Source organism: Macaca fascicularis, chromosome Y (assembly GCF_037993035.2).
Source record: "Macaca fascicularis isolate 582-1 chromosome Y, T2T-MFA8v1.1".
Lineage (NCBI taxonomy): Eukaryota > Metazoa > Chordata > Mammalia > Primates > Cercopithecidae > Macaca > Macaca fascicularis.
This window is the reverse complement of record NC_132903.1, coordinates 2,479,660-2,500,620: the sequence shown is the minus strand read 5'-3', so window position 1 is coordinate 2,500,620 and position 20,961 is coordinate 2,479,660. Positions and strand designations below refer to the sequence as shown.

Sequence of the window (20,961 nt, the reverse complement as noted above, 5' to 3'; positions counted from 1 at the left end):
TGTCCTTGCTATGCATAATATTTTGTATGTTTAGCTTTCATTAACCATTCATAATAAATTTTTTAAAAAGCTGTTTTAGAATCCTGTTGTCTCACTGGGGTTTTTGAAACCCAATAAAAATTCCATTCTCTCTGCCTAATTTGGGAGGCTTCAAGTTCAGTTGCACTTGTGAGGCAACTTGAACATCTGGATTATCGATTATCTTGTACATGTGGAATATTTCACATAATGACCATAATAATTCTGAATTACCTATAGGAAGACTTTGCCTCTTCAGTAAATATTCCTAACTTCTGGAGCCAGAAATTGTACACCCAGAAAAAGTAGGTGTATTGGAAGGCAGAGTGTTCAGATCTTTAGAAATTAGGGATCATATTTTTCCATTTCATCTTGGATCCTGACAGACTGTTCAGTCTCTGCAACCATGCACAAGATGTCTACAAAATTAGAGGGGAAATATGCCACTGACTTGTCAGCCATGTCAAAGTCATGTGCTGTGCTGCAGCATAAATTAACCGTAGGTTTTAACCAAAGCCAAATGCTTGCTCACAGTATTAACTAGAATTGTAATCCTAAAAGCTGAAGTTCGGGGCGCTGAAATGCAAAAAGAGAAGAACTCAGACATAACAGAGACTTATGCACAATGCTCAAGGCTCAATGATGAAGACAGAATACCCGCTTCCAAAGGGGTTAGTGGTGCTTTCTCTGTGTTCCTCTACGGGCCTCAGGGTCATCAACAATTCCCTTCAGGTTCCTATATTGGTCACCAGATCTGTCAAAAGACAAAATTAGGTTGTGCACAGCGGCACAGGCCTGTAATCCTGCACTTTGGGAGGCTGAGTCGTGTGGATCACTTGAGTCCAGGAATTTGAGACCAGCCTAGGTAACATAATGAAACCCATCTCTACTAAAAATATAAAAACCAGTCAGGCACGGTGGCATATACCTGTAGTCCCAAATACTTGGGAGGGTCAAGTGAGAGAACTGCTTGAGCCTCAGAGGAGGAAGTTGCAGTAAGCCAAGATTGTACCACTACACTCCAGCCTGGATGATAAAGTGAGACTTTGTCTCAAAGTTAAAAAAAAAAAAAAAGGAAAGAAAAGAAAAGAAAAAAAAGACAAAATTACAACATATTTAGTATAAAGCTCCCAATTGCCTTTGTTGATATGCTAGAATTGAACAACATTTTCTTCCGTAAATTACAATAAGTGTTCCAAGGAGCTGAACAAAAGAGATTGGCTTTATAAAGAGACAAGTTCTGAAGAAAGCAGAATGAAAGAAAAATGAGCATATTAGTCATTTCCAAACCTACTTGTCTCACAACACAGGAATAGAAAAAACAGAAAAATAATTGATTAGTTAATGTTGGTTTCTTTAGGCTACTTCTGTTATATAAGTATTAAAACAGAGAGAACTTCATTATCCTGCCCATTTAAAATTTAATTTTTACTGATGCTTAATGGATATACATTTTGGAGGAGTACATGTAATAATTTAGTACATTCAAATAATTTGTACAGATCAAATCAGTTTACTTGGTACATCCATCACCTTAAATATTTGACTGTTCTTTATGGTAGAACATGTAAATTATTATCTCCTAGTTATTTTGAAATGTACAATAGGCTGGGCACAGTGGCTCAAGCCTGTAATCCCAGCACTTTGGGAGGCCGAGACGGGTGGATCACGAGGTCGGGAGATCGAGATCATCCTGGCTAACACGGTGAAACCCCGTCTCTACTAAAAAATACAAAAAACTAGCCAGGCGAAGTGGCAGGTGCCTGTAGTCCCAGCTAGTCGGGAGGCTGAGGCAGGAGAATGGCATGAACCCGAGAGGAGGAGCTTGCAGTGAGCTGAGATCTGTTCACTGCACTCCAGCCTGGGTAACAGAGCAAGACTCCATCTCAAAAAAAAAAAAAAAAAGAAAAAAGAAATGTAAAATAGATTGTGTAACCTACAGTCACACTACTGATGTCTCTAGTTTTCATTTCTTCTATCAAACTATACATTTGTACCAACTAGCCAATGAGTCTTTATCTTCCCTCCCCTCTATACTTTCTGGCATCTGGAAACCATAAATCTATTCTCTTTTCATGGGAGCTATTTTTTTAGTTCCCACATGAGTGAGAACATGTCCTATTTGTCTTTCTGTGCCTTTGTTATATAACTTAACATAATGTTCTCTAGGATTATCCATTGTTGTTGTAAATTGCAAGTTTTTTTAAATGACAGAATATTTCACAGTATATGGTATATTTACCACATTTTCTTTATCCACTGATGGACAATTACACTGACTCAGTATTTTAGCTAATGTAAATAATACTGTAATAAATACAGGAGTACAAATATCTCTTTGATACATTGATTTCCTTTCATTTGGAAGGAAATCTATCACTAGTAGTGAAATTATTTTATTTCATGGTGTTTCCATTTTTCAGGTTTTTTTTTTAAAGAAATCTCACACTTCTCATTAAGAGCTGTGCTAATTTACATTACCAGCACCAGTGTATGAGGATTCTGCTTTCTCCATATCCTTGCCAGAATGCATTATTACCTGTTTTTTGTTTGTTTGTTTTTTGTTTTTTTTTTTGTTTTTTTTTTTTTTGGACAGTCTTGCACTGTTGTGTAGGCTGGCACAATCTTGGTTCACTGTAACCTCCACCTCCCAGGTTCAAGTGATTCTCATGCCTCAGCCATCTGAAAGGCTGGGATTACAGAGGCTCACTACTATGCCTGGCTAATGTTTTTATTTTTATTTATTTATTATTATTTATTTAGTTAGTTAGTTATTTTTACGGACCCAAAGAGTGAATCTTAGCAAGATTTATTGTAAAGAGCGAAAGAACAATTCTTCCACAGCGTGGAAGGGGACCCGAGGGGGTTGCTCTTTTGTATTTTTAGTAGAGAGGGGGTTTCACCATGTTGGCCAGGATGGTTTCACATTCTCCACTTCAAGGGATCTGCTGTGGCTTCCCAAAATGTGGGCATTACAGGCATGCATCACTGCACCCAGCCTATGACCTATCTTTTTGATAAAAATTATGTTAACAGGAGAAAGATGATATCTCCTTGCAGTTATTTTTTATTTTTTGTTTTTATTTTTTGAGATGGTATCTCACTCTGTCACCCAGGCTGGAATGCAGTGGCAATATCTTGGCTCAGTGCGGTCTCTGCCTTCCTGGTTCAAGTGATTCTCTTGTCTCAGCCTCCCCAGTAGCAGGAACTACAGTCATGCACCACCGCACCCTGCTAATATTTGTATTTTTAGTAGGAACGTGTTTCACCATGTTAGTCAGGCTGGTCTCAAACTCCTGAGATCAAGTGATCCACCTGCCTAGGCCTCCCAATGTGCTGCGATTACAGGCATGAGCCACCACACTTGGCCCTCATTGCAGTTTTGGATTTGCATTCCTCTGATGAGTAGTGATACTGAGTATTTTTTATAAACCTGTTGGCCATTTGCATGTCTTCTTTTGGGAAATGTCTATTCAGATCTGTTGCCCATTTAAAAATCAAATTATTTCCTTTTATGCTATTGAACTGTATAAGACCTTTAGATTTTGTGGCTATTAATTCCATGTCAGATGAATCATTTGCAAATATTTTGTCTCATTCTGTAAATTGTTTAAAGAAACAAAGTAAAGACTTTGTTGTCTTCTTTGCTGTGCAGATGCGTTTTTAGCTTGATGTAATGTCATTTGTTTATTTTTGCTCCAATTACCTGTGCTTTTGAGGTCTTACACAAAAAACTTTTCCCAAGAACATGTTCTGGAGTTTTTCCCCCAGTGTGTTTTTCTTCTGGTTGTTTCAGATCTTGGATGTAGGTCTTTGGGTACACTTTGAGTTCATTTTTTATGTGCAGTGAGATAATAGGGGTCTATTTTAATTCTTATGCATATAGTTATCTAGTTTTGTCAACATCGTTTTTTGTAAAGACTGTCTTTTTTACATTGTATGTTATTGGTGCACTTGTCAGAGACGAATTGTCTATAAATGCACAGGTTTATTTCTGGGTCCTCTATTTTGTTCCCTTGGTCAGTGTATCTGCTTTTATGCCAACACCACAATGATATAGTTACTATAACTTTGTAGTAAATTTTGAAGTCAGGTAGTGTGATGCCTTCAGCTTGAGTTTTTTTCTTTTTTGGCTCAGATTGCTTTGGTGTTTCAGGATCTTTTGTGGTTCTATATAAATTTTAGTATTTTTTTCTATTTCCATGAAATATATAATTGGTAGTATTATGGGAATGCCATTGAATCTGCAATTGCTTTAGGTAATATTGCCATTTTAATAACATTAATTCTTTCATTGTATAAGCATAAAACTCCTTTTTTTTGTCTTCAAATATTTTCATCAGTGTTTTATATTTTCTTAATATAGATCTTTCACTTTTTTGGCTAAATTAATTCACAGCTATTTTCTATTCTTTATAGCCCTTATACATAAAATTACTTTCTTGATTTCTTTATCAGATTGTTCAGTGTTGGTGTAAACACTACTGATTTAAGTTACGTTTATTTTGTATCCTGCAGCTTCACTGAATTTATCAGGTCGGTTGGTTTGTTTGTGACAGAATCTTGCTCTGTTGCCCAGGCTGGAGTGTGGTGGCTCAATCTCAGCTCACTGCATCCTCCATCTCCCAGGTTCTAGTGATTCTGCTGCCTCAGCCTCCCAAGTAGCTGGGACTACAGTTGTGCACTACAACCACAGGCTATTTTATTTATTTATTTATTTATTTTTGTATTTTTAGTAGAGATGAGGTTTCGCCATGTTGGCCAGGCTGGTCTGAAACTCCTGACCTCAGGTGATCCACCTGCCTCAGCCTCCCACAGTGCTAGGATTACAGGTATGAGCTACCGCACCCTGCCTGGTCTGTTCTTTTAGGCGGGTCTTTAGATTTATCTAAGTATAAAATCGTATCATTTGTAAACAAGGCTAACTTGACTTTCTTTCCAATTTCAATGTTCTTTTCTTTCCTTCTTCCTTTCCTTCCTTCCTTCCCTCCCTCTCCCTGTCTTTCTTTCTTTCTCCGTCTGTCTTTCTCAGAGTCTCTCTCTGTGGCCCAGGCTGGAGTGCAGTGGTGCGATCACTGCAAGCTCCGCCTCCCAGGTTCACGCCATTTTCCTGCCTCAGCCTCCCCAGTAGCTGGGACTACAGGCTCCTGCCACCACACCCGGCTCATTTTTTGTATTTTTAGTAGAGATGGGGTTTCACCGTGTTAGCCAGGATGGTCTCGATCTCCTGACCTCGTGATCCGCCCGTCTCGGCCTCCCAAAGTGCTGGGATAACAGGCGTGAGCCACCACACCCAGCCCCTTTATTTCTTTTTCAAGTCTTTCACTCCTCTGGCCAGGACTTCTAGTATTATAGTAAAGTGGTAAAAGGGAGCATCTTCTCTTGTTACAGATTTTACAAATAAGACCTCCAATTTTTTTTTATAAAATATTATTTTAGCTGTAAATTTGTCCATAAAATTACTGTTTAGTTGTAAACATGGCCTGTATTATCTTCAGGTATATTATTACTTCTACAGCCAGTTTAATTTTTTTGTCATAAAGTGTTGTTAAATTTTATTTAAGAGCTTTTATTCCGCATCTGTTGAAATAATCGTGGTTTTTGTTCTTGCTTCTGTTAATGTGTCACATTTACAGATTTGTGTATGTTGAACCATTATTTCATCCCTGGGATATAGGACATTTGTTCATACTAAATAATATTTTTAATGTGAAATTTGGTTTGTTAGTAATTTAATGAGGATTTTTTGCATCTAAGGTTATCAGCGCTACTGGCATGTAGTTTTTCTCTTTTTGTTGTGTCCCTGTCTGGTTTTGGTATCAGGGTTATGCTGACCCTATAGAATAAGTTTGGAAGTATTCCCTCATCTTCCATTTATTTTTGAAGAGTTTGAGTAGAACTGATATTTTTTCTTCCTTAGATGTTTCGTAGAATTTAGCAGTGAAGCCATCAGGTCTTATGCTTTTCTTTCATGGATGACTTTTCCTTATGGCTTTAATAACATTACTCATTACTGGTGTGTTGAGGTTTTCCATCTCATCATGGTTCACCTTGGAACTTGTACATATCCAGAGTATGTATTCTTTGGTCTCAGTTGCTACATCTTTTTTATTTCTGATTTTATTCAGTCTCCTCTCTTCTTAGTCTCATAAGGTTTTGTCAATTTATCTTTAAAGATAATTATTTCATTAATATTTTGTGTTTTCCTCAATTTTATTTATATATGCTGTGATCTTTATTAATTTCTTCTCTTCTATTTGGGTTTGGTTTATTCTTGCTTTCCTAATTCCTTGACGTGAACCATTAGGTTGTTATTTTGATGTCTTTTTACTTTTTCGATATCGTTGTTCATTGCTATAAACTTCCCATGTAGTACAGTTTGGTACTGTTTTTGCTATACACAGAATTTGGTGTGTTGCAGTTCCATATTCCTTTGCTTCAAAAAAATTAAATTTCTTCACTGTCTTTTGACTTCAATAAAAGAAAAAAGAAATAAACATTTCCTTAATTTCTAAATTGACAAACAGGTCATTCAGGAACATAGTGTTTAGCTTCCATGTATTTGTGTGTTTCCCAAGATTCTTCTTGTTACTGATTTCTAGGAATATTTTACTGTGGTCAGACAAGATACCTGATATTGTTTTTATTTTTTTCAGCTTTTTCAGACTTGTTAAGTGGCCTAAGATATAATCTCTTTTGCAGAATATTTCATGTGCTGAAAAAATTCTGTGCAGCCATTGGATAAAATGTTCTGTAAATGTCATTTAAGCCTATTATATCTAGTACATTGTTTAACCTTGATATTTCTTTGTTGATTTTCTGTATGAATCCATCATTACTGAGAATGGATTCATAGTCACCTACTATTATTATCTGCATTCTGTCTCTCCCTTCAGATCCATTATTCGCTTTATATACTTAGAAGCTCTGGTGTTGGGTGCAGATGTATGTATAACTTATATCCTCTTGCTGAATCATTATATAGTGACCTTTTTTGTTTCTTTTTATGTTTGATTAGTAATTTATTTAATCTGACATAATCATAACTACTTCTACTTACTTTTGCTTTCCATTTGCATGGAATATTTTCTTCCACTTGTTTGTTTTCAGTCTCCGTGTCTCTATAGGTAAAGTGGGTTTCTTGTAGGTAGCATAGAATTGGATCTAATTTCTGAATCCATTCAGCCACTCCATGCCTTTTAACTGGTCAATTGATTCCAATTACATCCACTGTTAGGAAGGAATTACACTGCGTTTGGTGAAGCTGCAGTGCATCATGATTTTGCCACTGCCCTCTGCTGGGTGGCAGAAGAAGATCTTGTCTCCAAAAAATATATTTTTTAAAAAAGCACTTACTAGTGCCATTTTGTGGCAAGTTTTCACGTTCTTTTTAAACTGTTTTCCCTTTCTCACTTTCTTTGTGGTTAAGTGATTATCTCTGGTACTACAGCTTAATTCATTGCTTTTCAGATTGTCTCTTATAGGTGTTTGCATTGTGGTTACCAGAAGGCTTACAAAAAAAAAAAGCTTGTAAGTCATTTTAAGTGAAGACGACTAATTTTAGATTACACAGAAACAAAGGCATAAAGAAAAATTCTGCACTTTAATGCAATCACCTCTACATTTTGAGTTTTTTTGGTCTCAATTTATGTATTTTTATATTACCAATCTCAACATGTTGTCGTAGCTATCAATATTTGGACTTCCTACTACAATTAGAAGTGAATTGCATATTACAATTACATTTCTCGGTTTGTCTGTGAACTAAATTTAACCAGTGGCTTTTATACAGTCAAATTCTTTCTTTTTGCATGGTGCTTTATTATTTCACAGGTACCCTGGCCAAAGAAGAAGAGTTATTTTTAGCATGTCTTGTAAAGTAGTTCTGATGGTATTGAATTGTCTTATTTGTCACTCTGAAAAAGAATTTCTCTCTCCTTCATATTTAAAGACTAGCTTTTTGAACACAGTATTCTTGGATGGTACGTGTGTGTGTGTGTGTGTGTGTGTGTGTATGTGAGTATGTATGTATTTTCCCCTGTTTTTAGCACTTTGAAAATATTGTCTGCTCTCTCCTGGCCTGTATGGTCTCTGTTGAGAAGTCTGTTCCCAGAAGATACTGAGCTCCTTAATATGTTATTTGCTTTTCTCTTGCTGCTTTTAGGGTCCCCTCTTTGTCTTTGATCTTTTAGAGTTTTATTGTTATATTCCTTGGGGTAGACTTCTTTGAATTGAATCTGTTTGTTGTTTTCTGAACTTCCTGTACATGAATGCATCTTGTTAAATTTTGGAAACTTTTTTGTTACTATTTATTTCAATAAGTACCCTAACCCTTGCTGTTGCTCAACTCTTTCATGAACGCCAATAATTCTGAAGTTTGTTTTTTCTTTGAGGTAATTTTCTATTCCTTTTTATTTTTATTTTTTTAATTTTCCTTTGTGTTTTCAAATAGCCTGTTTACAAGCTAATTCCTTATTCTCCTGAATCCATCCTGCTGTTAAAAACTTCTAACAAATTTTTCAGTTTATCAAAAGTATTTGTTTCAAGACTTGTATGCTTTTTAAGTTACATATTTGAATGTCTGTTAAATTTCTCTGATACGTTTTTGATGGCTTTTCTGAATTGTGTTGAAGATCACTGAGTTTCCTTAAATTTCTACATTGAATTATTGGTTAGAGAGCTCACATATTGACATCTTCTTAGAGTCAGTCACTTTTTTCTTGTTTTGTCTGTTTTGAAAGGTCATAGTTTCCTCTTTGCTGCTGCCTCTTATGCTTGTCTTTGCATTGAAGGATAGGTTATGTATTGCAGCCTTACCTGTCTGGCTTGTTTTGCTTTTTATTGGATATATTTGTTTAAATTCTTTACTGCTAAGTTGCTGCCTCTTTTTAACTCCAGTTTGTGTCTTAAACCCTGGTTTGCTTTGGGTGTATTAAATAATTCCAGTACTGCCCAGTTTGAATGAGGGAGGTTCCAAAAGGGATATCCCAGCAGAGTGGGAATGCTACCTAGGCATTTTTGGCCAGGGTACCTATGAAATGCACTTCCTGCATCATAGTGCTCCTGACAAACCACTCTGATTTATTTTTAAAGTATTTTCTGATTTCCCTTATGATTTTTTTCTCATAATGTCAAGCAAAAATTGTAGGATGTTATTGAACTATGCTTCTGCAGTAGGTCCCAAAAGACCAGACTAAAAATTAAACTGGGGTCACACATGCTAATGTTCCACATCCCCAAATGTGAATTAAATTGTCTGACCTTACAACAAATAAAAAGAGAAATGACAGTCAATTTTGGCCAAGTTATAGAGTACATTTTTCCAGGGATAGTGATGGTAGTATCACTGCTCCTCTTTGTTTCTGCCTATCTTCATGGATATGTCTCCCTTGTCTTTCACTTTTCTGTGGTCCTTGCATCTGTCTTGTCCTCCTCACATTTGAGTTCTGGGATGTTGCTGATGATCATCTTGGTGCTGTATGTCTGTAAGCCAGCTCGATTTTACACCACTGTTTTCGAGCTAGACACTGAAAATTTAAAACTGGCTTGTTTGGGAAACTGCCTGTCATTTCTCTTTTTATTTGTTGTTAAGATCAGACAATTTAATTCACATTTGGGGATGTGGAACATTAGCATGTGTGACCCCAGTTTAATTTTTAGTCTGGTCTTTTGGGACCTACTGCAGAAGCATAGTTCAATAATATCCTACAATTTTTGCTTGACATTATGAGAAAAAAATCAAAAGGGAAGTCAGAAAATACTTTAAAAATAAATGAAAAAAATTGACATACCAAAATGTACAAAATGCAACTAAAATATGACTTAGAGAAAAAGTAAGGCCGTAAATGCCTACATTAAATGAGAAGACTTCATATCAATAACCTAACCTTCTATCTAGTGACACTGCAAAAAGAAAAGTAAAACCAAATCACAAACAAGTATAAGATAGAAAATAATAAAGATTAGTGTGGATTCAGTGAAACTGAGAATAGGAAAATAGAGACAATCAATAAAACAAAATGCTGGCTGTTTAAAAAGAACAAAATTGACAAATTTTACATGAAACGTTTCATATTACTAGTGAGAAACAGGACTAGCTGGATTTCCTAGGCCAACTAAGAATTCCTAAGCCTATCTGGGGAAGGTGACTGCACCCACCTATAAACACGGTGCTTGTAACTCAGCTCACACCCAACCAATCAGATTGTAAAGAGAGCTCACTAAAATACCAATTAGGCTAAAAGCAGGAAGTAAAGAAACAGTCAAATCATCTATCACCTGAGAGTACAGTGGGAGGGACATTGATTGGGATATACACACAGGCATTGGAGCCAGACAGGGCAACCCCCTTTGGGTCGCCTCCAATTGTATGAGAGCTCTGTTTTCACTGTATTAACTCTTGCAACTGCACACTCTTCTGGTGTGTGTTTGTCCAGCACCAGCTGAGCTTTCACTCGCTGTCCACCACAGCTGCTCGCTGTCATCACAGACCCGCTGATTTCCATCCCTCCAGATCCGGCAGGGTGTCCACTGTGCTTCTGATCCAGCGAGGCACCCATTGCCACTCCCAATCGGGCTAGAGGCTTTTCACTGTTCCTGAGCGACTAAGTGCCCAGGTTCATCCTAATCGAGCTGAACACTCGTTGCTGGGTTCCAGAGTTCTCTTCTGTGACCCATGGCTTCTAACAAAGCTATAACATTCACCACCTGCCCCAAGGTTCCATTCCTTGGAATCCATGAGGCCAAGAACCCCAGGTCAGAGAACAACAGGCTTGCCGCCATCTTGGGAGCAGCCAGCCACCATCTTGGTAGCTCTAAAAACAAAGAATCGCCGGTAACATTAAAATCAGAAATATCAAAAGGGACACTACTATCAACCCTAAAGAAACAACAAATTAGAAAAATTAAATGAAACAAATACTTTGAAAGACACAAATGATTGGAATAAAATTAAGAGAAATTAATCTGAATGCATTAATAACCAATTATTCAATTTTCTGAACACCAACTATTGTCCAACCATTCAATTCATATCTGTCTCTCTCTCTCTCTCTTTTTTTTTTTAAACTCCTGGAGCTACCCATTGTGAACTCTCAATTATTCCCAGCACTAAATAACTGGAGTTTCAGAAGACTCCACAGATTTAAATAGAGTTATGCCTACTTCACATATGAGTTCTTAGTCCCAAGAAATCTGTTCTTCTGACAGACTGGCTACATATTAGTTTCCCATAATTCTCTCCTCAAGTGCAATAATTCCCTAGAATGACTAAAAGAGAAGCCAGAAAAATACCCATGTTTGCTGCCTTATTACAAAAGATACATTCGACTTTCATGCCCAGTCTTGGCATGCTATTGTGAGCTTACAAACGTTTCCAACTTGGCATCAGTGACTCCATCTTAGTCTACCAATGCCATATTGAACTGCTCCTGAATACTGAAAAACAGAAAGGAGCGCTGAAACACACTTCTTTCACAACAACCATGTTTTCAACCATATACAATATAAAGAAACTGGTCATAATACTGACAAACATTCTGTATGTGCTTTTCTTTGGATTAACACAACTGCACTACTCTACTAATGATTACAGACTTAATTGTTAAATCCACCAATAAAATAATGAGACAATTTACATAATCTAAATAAGTTCCTTTAAAAGGTAAGCCCCCACACCCTCTCGGTGGTACAGTCTCTAACTGCTACCCAGGTTGCAACATCCATTTCAGAGTAAATGCTGATTTGTGTTTGATTGGTTGATTCTGCCTTTTTTCTTAGGGTTCACTGTTGGTGTCAGGAGCATGGATGCAAAGTGACTTTATCCTTTATGGTTCCAGGAGTCTTCGTCATCCATGAGGTACCTACTAAAACCTTGTTGCACTTTGGGATTTTAGTGTCCTTTGGTACCAGGAGTGATAAGCTCTCTTGCATGCCAAACAACTTTCATACTGATTGAGATCTCTCTTTTGTTTAGGATTTGTTGACATCCTTGTCAGTCTTTTTGCTTGTTTCCATTTTAAGTTCAGACAAGGAAAGGATAAAAGCGTTTGTTTTAAGCAAACTGAAAATTCCTCCCTCTCCAGCGGGAATCTCGGTTGTTATAGGTTTAGGTGTTACGGGTTTTTATCTAAATTATGTGTTTTTATCTAAAAGGTTCTGTTTGACTAACAACAGTTTGCAGTTGCAGTAGTCCCTATGGGGCTCATTTGGCCTTTTCAAACTATTTTTTGAAGACAACACCTTAAAAATAAAAAGGATTGCACCTCTCAGAACGGGAATGAGTAAGAGGTATGGAGGTGTAATTTAATTAGCACTCAGAAGCCTTAAAAAGTCCACTAAATCAAATATACCTTCTCTACAAGACAATGTATCTCTAACCTTCTAGAGTAAAAAAAAAAAAGAAAGAAAACAAATTAGAATAAAAATTTAGGCCATGGGTGGTTCATGCATGTAATCCCAGTGCTTTGGGAGGCAGAGTTGGAAGAATTGTCTGAGGCCAAGAGATCAAGACCAGTATGCCTAAGACAGTGACACGTCATCTCCACAAAAGAATAAAAACATTGCTGGGCGTGGTGGCTCAAGCCTGTAATCCCAGCATTTTGGGAGGCCCAGACGGGCGGATCAGGAGGTCAGGAGCTCGAACTATCCTGGCTAACACGGTGAAACCCTGTCTCTACCAAAAAATCAAAGAAAAACACACTAGCCAGGCGAGGCCGTGGGCGCCTGTAGTCCTTGCTACTCGGGAGGCTAAGGCAGGAGAATGCCGTAAACCCAGGAGGCGGAGCTTGCAGCGAGCTCAGATCCGGCCACTGCACTCCAGCCAGGGCGACAGAGCGAGACTCCGTCTCAAAAAAAAAAATAAATAAAAACATTAGCTAGGCATGGTGGCATGTACCTATAGTCCTAGCTATTTGTGAACCTAAGACAAGAGAATCTCTTGAGCCCAGGAGTTGCAGGCTGCAGTGAGCCATGACCACACCACTGCACTCCAGCCTGGGTGATAGAGTAAGACTTTATCTCTTTAAAAAATGAGAAAATAAAGTAAAAATCTTAACAGGAATGTCCATCTCCAACATTTGTAAATTCTAAAATTACAATTCTCTCTCCTTTACAATCACCCGAAACAGCTGAACCTAAACTGGCTCTACAAGCCCCTAAACAGGTAACCACTGCAGAAGCCTTTCCTAGCCTTCCCCAATTCCTACATACTCATTTCAACACCACTCATAATAAACAGAATCTATTAGTGGCTTCTTACACTCTCTGGTCCCACTGAGTTGCATGCAATAGCCAAAAAGTTTGCCAAGGTGACTGCCTCCTAAAAACTAGAAAAAACTATAGCTCATGCCTATAATCCCAGCACTTTAGGAGGCTGAGGTGGGCAGATCACCTGAAGTCAGGAGTTCAAGACCAGCCTGGCCAACATGGTGAAACCCCATCTCTACTAAAAATACAAAATTAGCCTTGCATGGTGGTGCATGCCTATAATTCCAGCTACTTGGGAGGCTGAGGCAGGAGAACTGCTTGACCCTGGGAAGTGGAGGTTGCAGTCAGCCGAGATCGCGCCATTGCACTCCAGCCTGGGCAAGAAAAGCGAAATTCCATCTCGAAGAAAAAAAAAAATCACCTAGGCATGGTAGCATACCTGCCTGCAGGCCCAGTTAGTCAGGAGGCTGAGGTGGGAAGATTGCTTGAGCCCAGGAGGTTGAGGCTGCAGTGAGCCATGATGGCATCACTACATTTCAGCCTGGGCAATGGAGTGAGACCACGTCAAGAAAAATAAGGAGGAGACTGGGCGTGGTGGCTCATGCCTGTAATCCTAGCATTTTGGGAGGCTAAGGCAGGCGGATCATGAGGTCAGGAGATTGAGACCATCCTGGTTAACACGGTGAAACCCCGTCTCTACTAAAAATACAAAAAATTAGCCAGGCATGGTGGCGGGTGCCTGTAGTCCCAGCTACTCAGGAGGCTGACACAGGAAAATGGCATGAACCCGGAAGGTGGAGCTGGCAGTGAGCCAAGATCGCGCCACTGAACCCTAGCCTGGGCAACAGAGTGAGACACTGTCTCAAAAAAAAAAAAAGAAAAGAAAAGAAAAAAGAAAGACAAAAAATAAGGAAGAGGAGAGGGGAGGAGAAAAAAGGAAAAGAGTTTGCTTAGTTAGTTACCAGAAAACATAAGTTTCTGGATCAGATCCCTATCACAAATTGGTATCATTATTGTTTCTAGTAACTTTGTTCATCTATGAATATTTGTCATAGTGCTTAGAACAAGCACTGACTCCACAAACTCAGGTAATGCTGGCCTAGTTTCCTGTACACTATTTTGGTCATCTAGGAAGTACCTGGCAATTCATCTGTGAATCTGTAAAATAGCTCACAAATGTCCCCTTCCATAAGCCATAAGGGACCCAATGGACATCTTCATGTTGCTCTGGCTTTCTAGGACAAGTTAGAATCAATGTAATAATTGATTGCACTGATTCACACTGGCACAAAGGAGCTATAAGGAGCTATGATGATTGTGTTTCAATGTTTTATTTTTCCATAAGTTATTGGGGTATAGGTAGTATTTGGTTACATGAGCAAGTTCTTTAGTGGTGATTTGTGAGATTTTGGTGCACCCATCACCTGAGCAGTACAGACTCCACCCTATTTGTAGGGTTTATCCTTCACTCCCCTCCCACTCTTCCCCGCAAGCATCCAAAGTCCATTTTATCATTCTTACGCCTTTGTGTCCTCATAACTTAGCTTCCACATACCAGTGAGAACATACAATATTTGGTTTTCCATTCCTGAGTTACTTCACTTAGAATAATAGTCTCCAATCTCATCAGGGTCACTGTAAATGCTGTTAATTAATTCCTTTTTATGTGTAAACATATATACCACAGTTTCCCTTTTTTTTTTTTTTTTTTTTTTTTGGAGATGGAGTCTCACTCTGTCACCCAGCCTGGAGTGCAGTGGCTCGATCTCTGCTTACTGTAACTTCCACCTCCCAGGTTCAAGCAATTCTCCTGCCTCAGCCTCCCAAATAGCTGGGACCACAGGTGCCCACCATCATGCCCAGCAATTTTTTTTTTTTTTTTTAAGTAGAGATGGGGTTTGACCATGGTGTGCAGGCTCATCTCAAACTACTGAGCTCAGGCAATCTGCCTGCCTCGCCCTCCCAAAGTGCTAGGATTACAGACATGAGTCACTGCACCCAGCCTATATCACAGTTTCTTTATACACTCGTTGATTAATGGGCATATTTGGATTGGTACCACGATTTTGCAATTGTGAATTTTGCCATTACAAACATTTTATCAAGACTTTTCCTGGGTCTGGGCTGTGCCTGTTGCTGCCTCTGGGACAAATCAGCCTAATGCAGTAAAACTTATTTCTCTTTCTTTTTAATTTTATTTTTAATTTCTCACCTCAGTATCACACTTACTTGCGTACATTAAACCATCCCTGCGTCACTGGTATGAAGCCCACTTGATCATGGTGGATTATCTTTTTTATATGTTGTTGTATTCAGTTAGCTAGTATTTTGTTAAGGATTTTGGCATCTATGTTCACCAAGGGTATCAGTCTGTAGTTTTCTTTTTTGGTTGTATCCTTTTCTGATTTTGCTATTAGGATGATGCTGGCTTCAAATAATGAATTACAGAGGGTTTCTTCTTTCTCTATCTTGTATCGTAGTGTCAAAAGGAATGGTACTGATTCTTCTTTGAATGTCTGGTAGAATTCTGGATGAATTTGTCTGGTCTTGGACTTTTTTTGGTTGGTAATTTTTTAATTATTGTTTCAATCTTGCTGGTTGTTATTGGTCTGTTCAGGGTATCAAATTCATCCTGCTTTAAGCAAGGAGGGTTATATTTTTGTAGAAATTTATGCATCTCTTTTAGGTTTTCTAGTTTGTGTGTAAAGGTGTTCATAGTAGCCTTGAATGATCTTTTGTATTTCAGTGGTGTCAGTTGTAACAGCTCCTGTTTTATTTCTCAGTGAGGTTATTTGGATTGTCTCTATTCTTTTCTTGGTTAATCTTGCTTATGGTCTATCAATTCTACTTCCCTTTTCAAAGATCCTGCTTTTTGTTTTATTCATCTTTTTTTTTTTTTTTTTTTTTTTTTGAGACGAAGTCTTTGCTCTGTCACCCAGGCTGGAGCGCAGTGGCGTGATCTCGGCTCACTGCAAGTTCCACCTCCTGGGTTCACGCCATTCTCCTGCCTCAGCCTCCCGAGTAGCTGGGACTACAGGCGCCTGCCACCTCGCCCGGCTAAATTTTTGTATTTTTAGTAGAGACGGGGTTTCACTGTGTTAGCCAGGATGGTCTCGATCTCCTGACCTCGTGATCCGCCCGTCTCGGCCTCCCAAAGTGCTGGGATTACAGGCGTGAGCCACCACGCCTGGCCTGTTTTATTCATCTTTTGTATCATTTTTTCTTTGTTTCAGTTTCATTTATTTCTGCTCTTATCTTGGTTATTTCCTTTATTCTGGTGAGTTTGGGTTTGGTTTGTTCTTGTTTCTCTAGTTCCTTGGGATGTGACCTTAGAATGTCAATTTGTGCTCTTTCAGACTTTTTGATGTCAGCATTTAGAACTACGAACTTTCCTCTTAACACTACCTTGGTTTTATCCCAGAGGTTTTGATAGATTGTGTCATTACTGTCATTCAGTTTGAAGAATTTTTTAATTTCCACCTTCATTTTGTTTTTGACCCCATGCTCATTCAGGAGCAGGTTATTTGGTTTCCATGTTTTTGCATGGTTTTGAAGTTTCCTTTTGGAGCTGATTTCCAATATTTATTCCACCGTAGTCTGAAAGAGTGCTTGATATAATTTCAATTTTCTTTTTTTTTTTTTTTTTTTTTTTTTTTTTTTTTTTTTTTTTTTTTTTTTTTTGAGACGGAGTCTCGCTCTGTCGCCCAGGCTGGAGTGCAGTGGCGCGATCTCGGCTCACTGCAAGCTCCGCCTCCCGGGTTCACGCCATTCTCCTGCCTCAGCCTCCCGAGTAGCTGGGACTACAGGCGCCCACAGCCGCGCCCGGCTAATTTTTTGTATTTTTAGTAGAGACGGGGTTTCACCGTGGTCTCGATCTCCTGACCTTGTGATCCGCCCGCCTCGGCCTCCCAAAGTGCTGGGATTACAGGCGTGAGCCACCGCGCCCGGCCTTCAATTTTCTTAAATTTATTTATTTATTTATTTATTTATTTATTTTTTGAGACAGAGTCTCACTCTGTCACCCAGGTTGGAGTGCAGTGGCCGGATCTCAACTCACTGCCAGTTCTGCCTGCCGGGTTTACGCCATTCTTCTCCCTCAGCCTCCCGAGTAGCTGGGACTACAGGCGCCCGCCACCTCGCCCAGCTAGTTTTTTGTATTTTTTAGTAGAGACGGGGTTTCACTGTGTTAGCCAGGATGGTCTCAATCTCCTGACCTCGTGATTTGCCCATTTCGGCCTCCTAAAGTGCTGGGATTACAGGCTTGAGCCACCACGCCCAGCCAATTTTCTTAAATTTATTAAGGCTCATTTTATGGTCTATTGTATGGTCTAATCTTGGAGAAAGTTCCATGTGCTTTTGAATAGAATGTGTATTCTGTAGCTGTTGGATGAAATATATTAGGTCCATTTATTCCAAAGCATAGTTAAATCCATTGTTTCTTTGTTGATTTTCTGTCTTGATGACCTGTCTAGTGCTGTCAGTGGAGTACTGAAGTTAGCCACTACTATTGTGTTGCTGTCTATCTCATTTCTTAGATTTACTAGTAATTGTTTTATAAATCTGGGAGCTCCAGTGTTAGGTGCATATATGTTTAGGACTGTGACATTTTCTTGTTGGACAAGGCTTTTTACCATTACATAATGTCCCTCTTTGTTTGTTTTATTTTATTTTATTTTTTTTGAGATGGAGTCTTGCACTGTTGCCTAGGCTGGAGTACAGTGGTGTGATTGCAGCTCACTGCAGCCTCCACCTCCCAGGTTCAAGCGATTCTCCTGCCTCAGCCTCTTGAATAGCTGGAATTACAGGTGCCCACCACCACGCCCAGCTAAATTTTTTTTGTATTTTTAGTGAGACGGGGTTTCCCTGTGTTGGCCAGGGTGGTCTCAAACTCCTGACCTCGTGATCTACCTGCCTTGGCCTCCCAAAGTGCTGGGATTATAGGCATGAGCCACCATGCCCGGTCCTTCTTTGTCTCTTTTAACCACTGTTGCTTTACTTTTTTTTTTATTTTTTATTTTTTGGAGACGGAGTCTTGCTCTGTCGCCCAGGCTGGGGTGCAGTGGCCGGATCTCAGCTCACTGCAAGCTCCACCTCCCGGGTTTACGCCATTCTCCTGCCTCAGCCTCCTGAGTAGCTGGGACTACAGGCGCCCGCCACCTCGCCCGGCTAGTTTTTTGTATTTTTTAGTAGAGATGGGGTTTCACCGTGTTAGCCAGGATGGTCTCAATCTCCTGACCTCGTGATCCACCCGTCTCGGCCTCCCAAAGTGCTGGGATTACAGGCTTGAGCCACCGCGCCCGGCCCCACTGTTGCTTTAAAGTTTGTTTTGTCTAATGTAAGAATAGCTACCCTCGGTCACTTTTGGTGTCTATTTGCATGAAATTACTTTTTCCACCCCTTTAAGTTTATGTGAGTCCTTATATGTGTTAAGTGAGTCTCCTGAAGGCAGCAGATGACTGATGAGTTCTATCCATTCTGCGGTTCTATATCTTTTAAGTGGTGCATTTAGGCCATTTACATTCAATGTTATTATTGAAATGTGAAGTGCTGCTGCATTCATCATGCTGTGTGTTTCCTTTGCACTTTGGGGTTTTTTTGTTTTTGCTTTTAAACTTGTGTTTTTGTTTTATAGGGCCTGCGTGACTTGTGCTTTAAAGAGGTTCTGTTTTAATGTGTTTCCAGGATTTGTTTCAAGATTTAGAGCTCCTTTTATCAGTTCCTGTAGTGGTGGCTTGGTAATGGCTAATTCTCTTGGCATTTGTTGTCTGAAAAAGATTGTATCTTTCCTTCATATACATTGCTTAGTTTCACTGGATACAAAGTTCTTGGCAGATAATTGTTTTGTTTGAAGAGGCTGAAGATTGGAAGAAGAAACCCTACAAGCCCTTCTAACTAACAGGTTTCTGTGGAGAATTCTGCTGTTAATTTGACAGTTTTTCCCTTTGTAGGTTAGCTGGTGCTTCTATCTCACAGCTTTTAAGATTCTTTAGTTGCTTTTAACTTTGGATAACCCGATGACAGTGTGCTTAGGTGAAGACTATTTTGTGATGAATTTTCCAAGTGTTCTTTGTGCTTCTTGTATTTGCATGTGTAGGTCTCTAGCAAGGCTGGGGAAGTTTTCCTCAATTATTCCCTGAAATGTGTTTTCCAAGCTTTTAGAATTATCCTCTTCCTCAAGAACACTGATTGTTCTTAGGCCGTTTAATATAATCCCAGACTTCTTGGAGGCTTTGCTCATATTTTCTTATTTTTTCTTTGTCTTTGTTGGACTGGGTTAATTTGAAGTCCACGTCTTCAAGCTCTGAATTTCTTTCTTCTACTTGTTGCTTGGGGACCCAGCGAGCTCCTATGGACTTTCTGCTGCCTCTATCCCTGTATTTTGCTTGGGTTGGCTCTCTAACTTGACTTAGCTCTAGGTAAAGTCAGAAACTGCTCTCCCACAAACACTTTCAGGTTCTCCAGTAGGGGCATGTGTTCAGGAGAGGAGGGTATCTCTTTCCCACTTCCACTGTTGGGACACTCACAGTATTTGGGGTGTCTCCTGGGTCCTGCAGGGGCCATCTGCTTCCTTCACAGCATCTGTGGTTCCTCTCAGGATTGCTGGTTTGTTCTTGGAGTCAATCTGGAGCTAAAATTTACAATGCAAGCCTCTGCATGCTGCTCTATCTGGATCTGCAATCTAGTCCTGCTTCCTGTCCACCATGATCCTGAAATCCACAAGCTCAGGATTTCAAGACCACCCAGGGCAACATGGGAAAAACCTTTCTCTACAAAAAATACAGAAATTAGCATGGTGGCACATGCCCATAATCCCAACTACATGCCCAGCAGGTCAAGGATGCAGAGAGCTGAGATGGCAACATTGCACTCCAGCCTGGGTGACCAAGTGAGACCAATTTCAAAACAAAAAACAAAGCTGCTTTTTTTTTTTCAAATTGAAATGCGGTCTAGATATGTTGGCTATGGCGGTCTTGAACTCCCGGCCTCAAGCAATTCTCTTACCTCAGCCTCTCAAACTGCTGGTATTACAGGCTTGAGCCACCATCCGTGGCCTCTTTTTCCCTTCTTACTTAAAATGCAGTAACAGTTTGGGTTTGGGCCCTTTGGCTCACTTCTACATGTCACTGGTAAGAGCCCAAAGGTTGGTTGTACCTATACTGTTATGCCCAGACCGTTTATTCCCCGAAGAAGACCACCAGAGTCCAGAGTCAAAGCTAAGCAGCAAGGATCTTTATTACAGGTTCGAACCTGGAACTCTCCCTCGCTCGTGAAACGAGACGGGCAGGAGAGCTCCCCCACTCAGCTCCGAACAATGTTATATAGTCTAAGAAAAGTGGGCATAGAGTTATTATACAAATCAGATATATGATTGGCTAGTGTTTGAACAAGGCGATTTGGCTAACTATGATTGGTTCCTGCCATTTCTGATATTTTGGTTCAAACTTTGAGGCGGGAGAGCAGGTTTATGGCAGCAAGAGTTTATCTTACTTAAACACGTCTTGTGACCTTGCCTCAGAACTTACAAAATCTCTGGTATGTGCAAAACAAAATCTCTGGTACGTGCAGGAAACCAGGTACTCACAGAACTTACGAAATCTCTGGTATGTGCAAAGATTAGAGAGCAGAACAAGGGTGTAGCGGGTGGGGGGCGGGTACACATCTATCTTTATGTCCTTTCATTTCCCCCTTCTCATAAGCAACTGGATGTCCAATCTTGGATTTCCAGAGTCTTATAAT

At 39.5% G+C, this 20,961-nt stretch overlaps 1 protein-coding gene across 1 annotated transcript in view; it reads right to left on the bottom strand.

Moving 5' to 3' along the window:
- Window positions 1-690: 690 nt before the first annotated feature.
- The window catches only part of LOC141409562 (uncharacterized), a 29,671-nt gene continuing 9,400 nt past the window's right edge, over window positions 691-20,961 (bottom strand). Inside the window, exons 3-4 of the mRNA XM_074030633.1 lie at window positions 10,432-10,622; window positions 691-772 (exon numbers count right to left, since the gene is read on the bottom strand). Coding sequence (XP_073886734.1) covers window positions 691-772; window positions 10,432-10,622 — 273 coding nt within the window. The remainder of the gene's footprint in view (window positions 773-10,431; window positions 10,623-20,961) is intronic.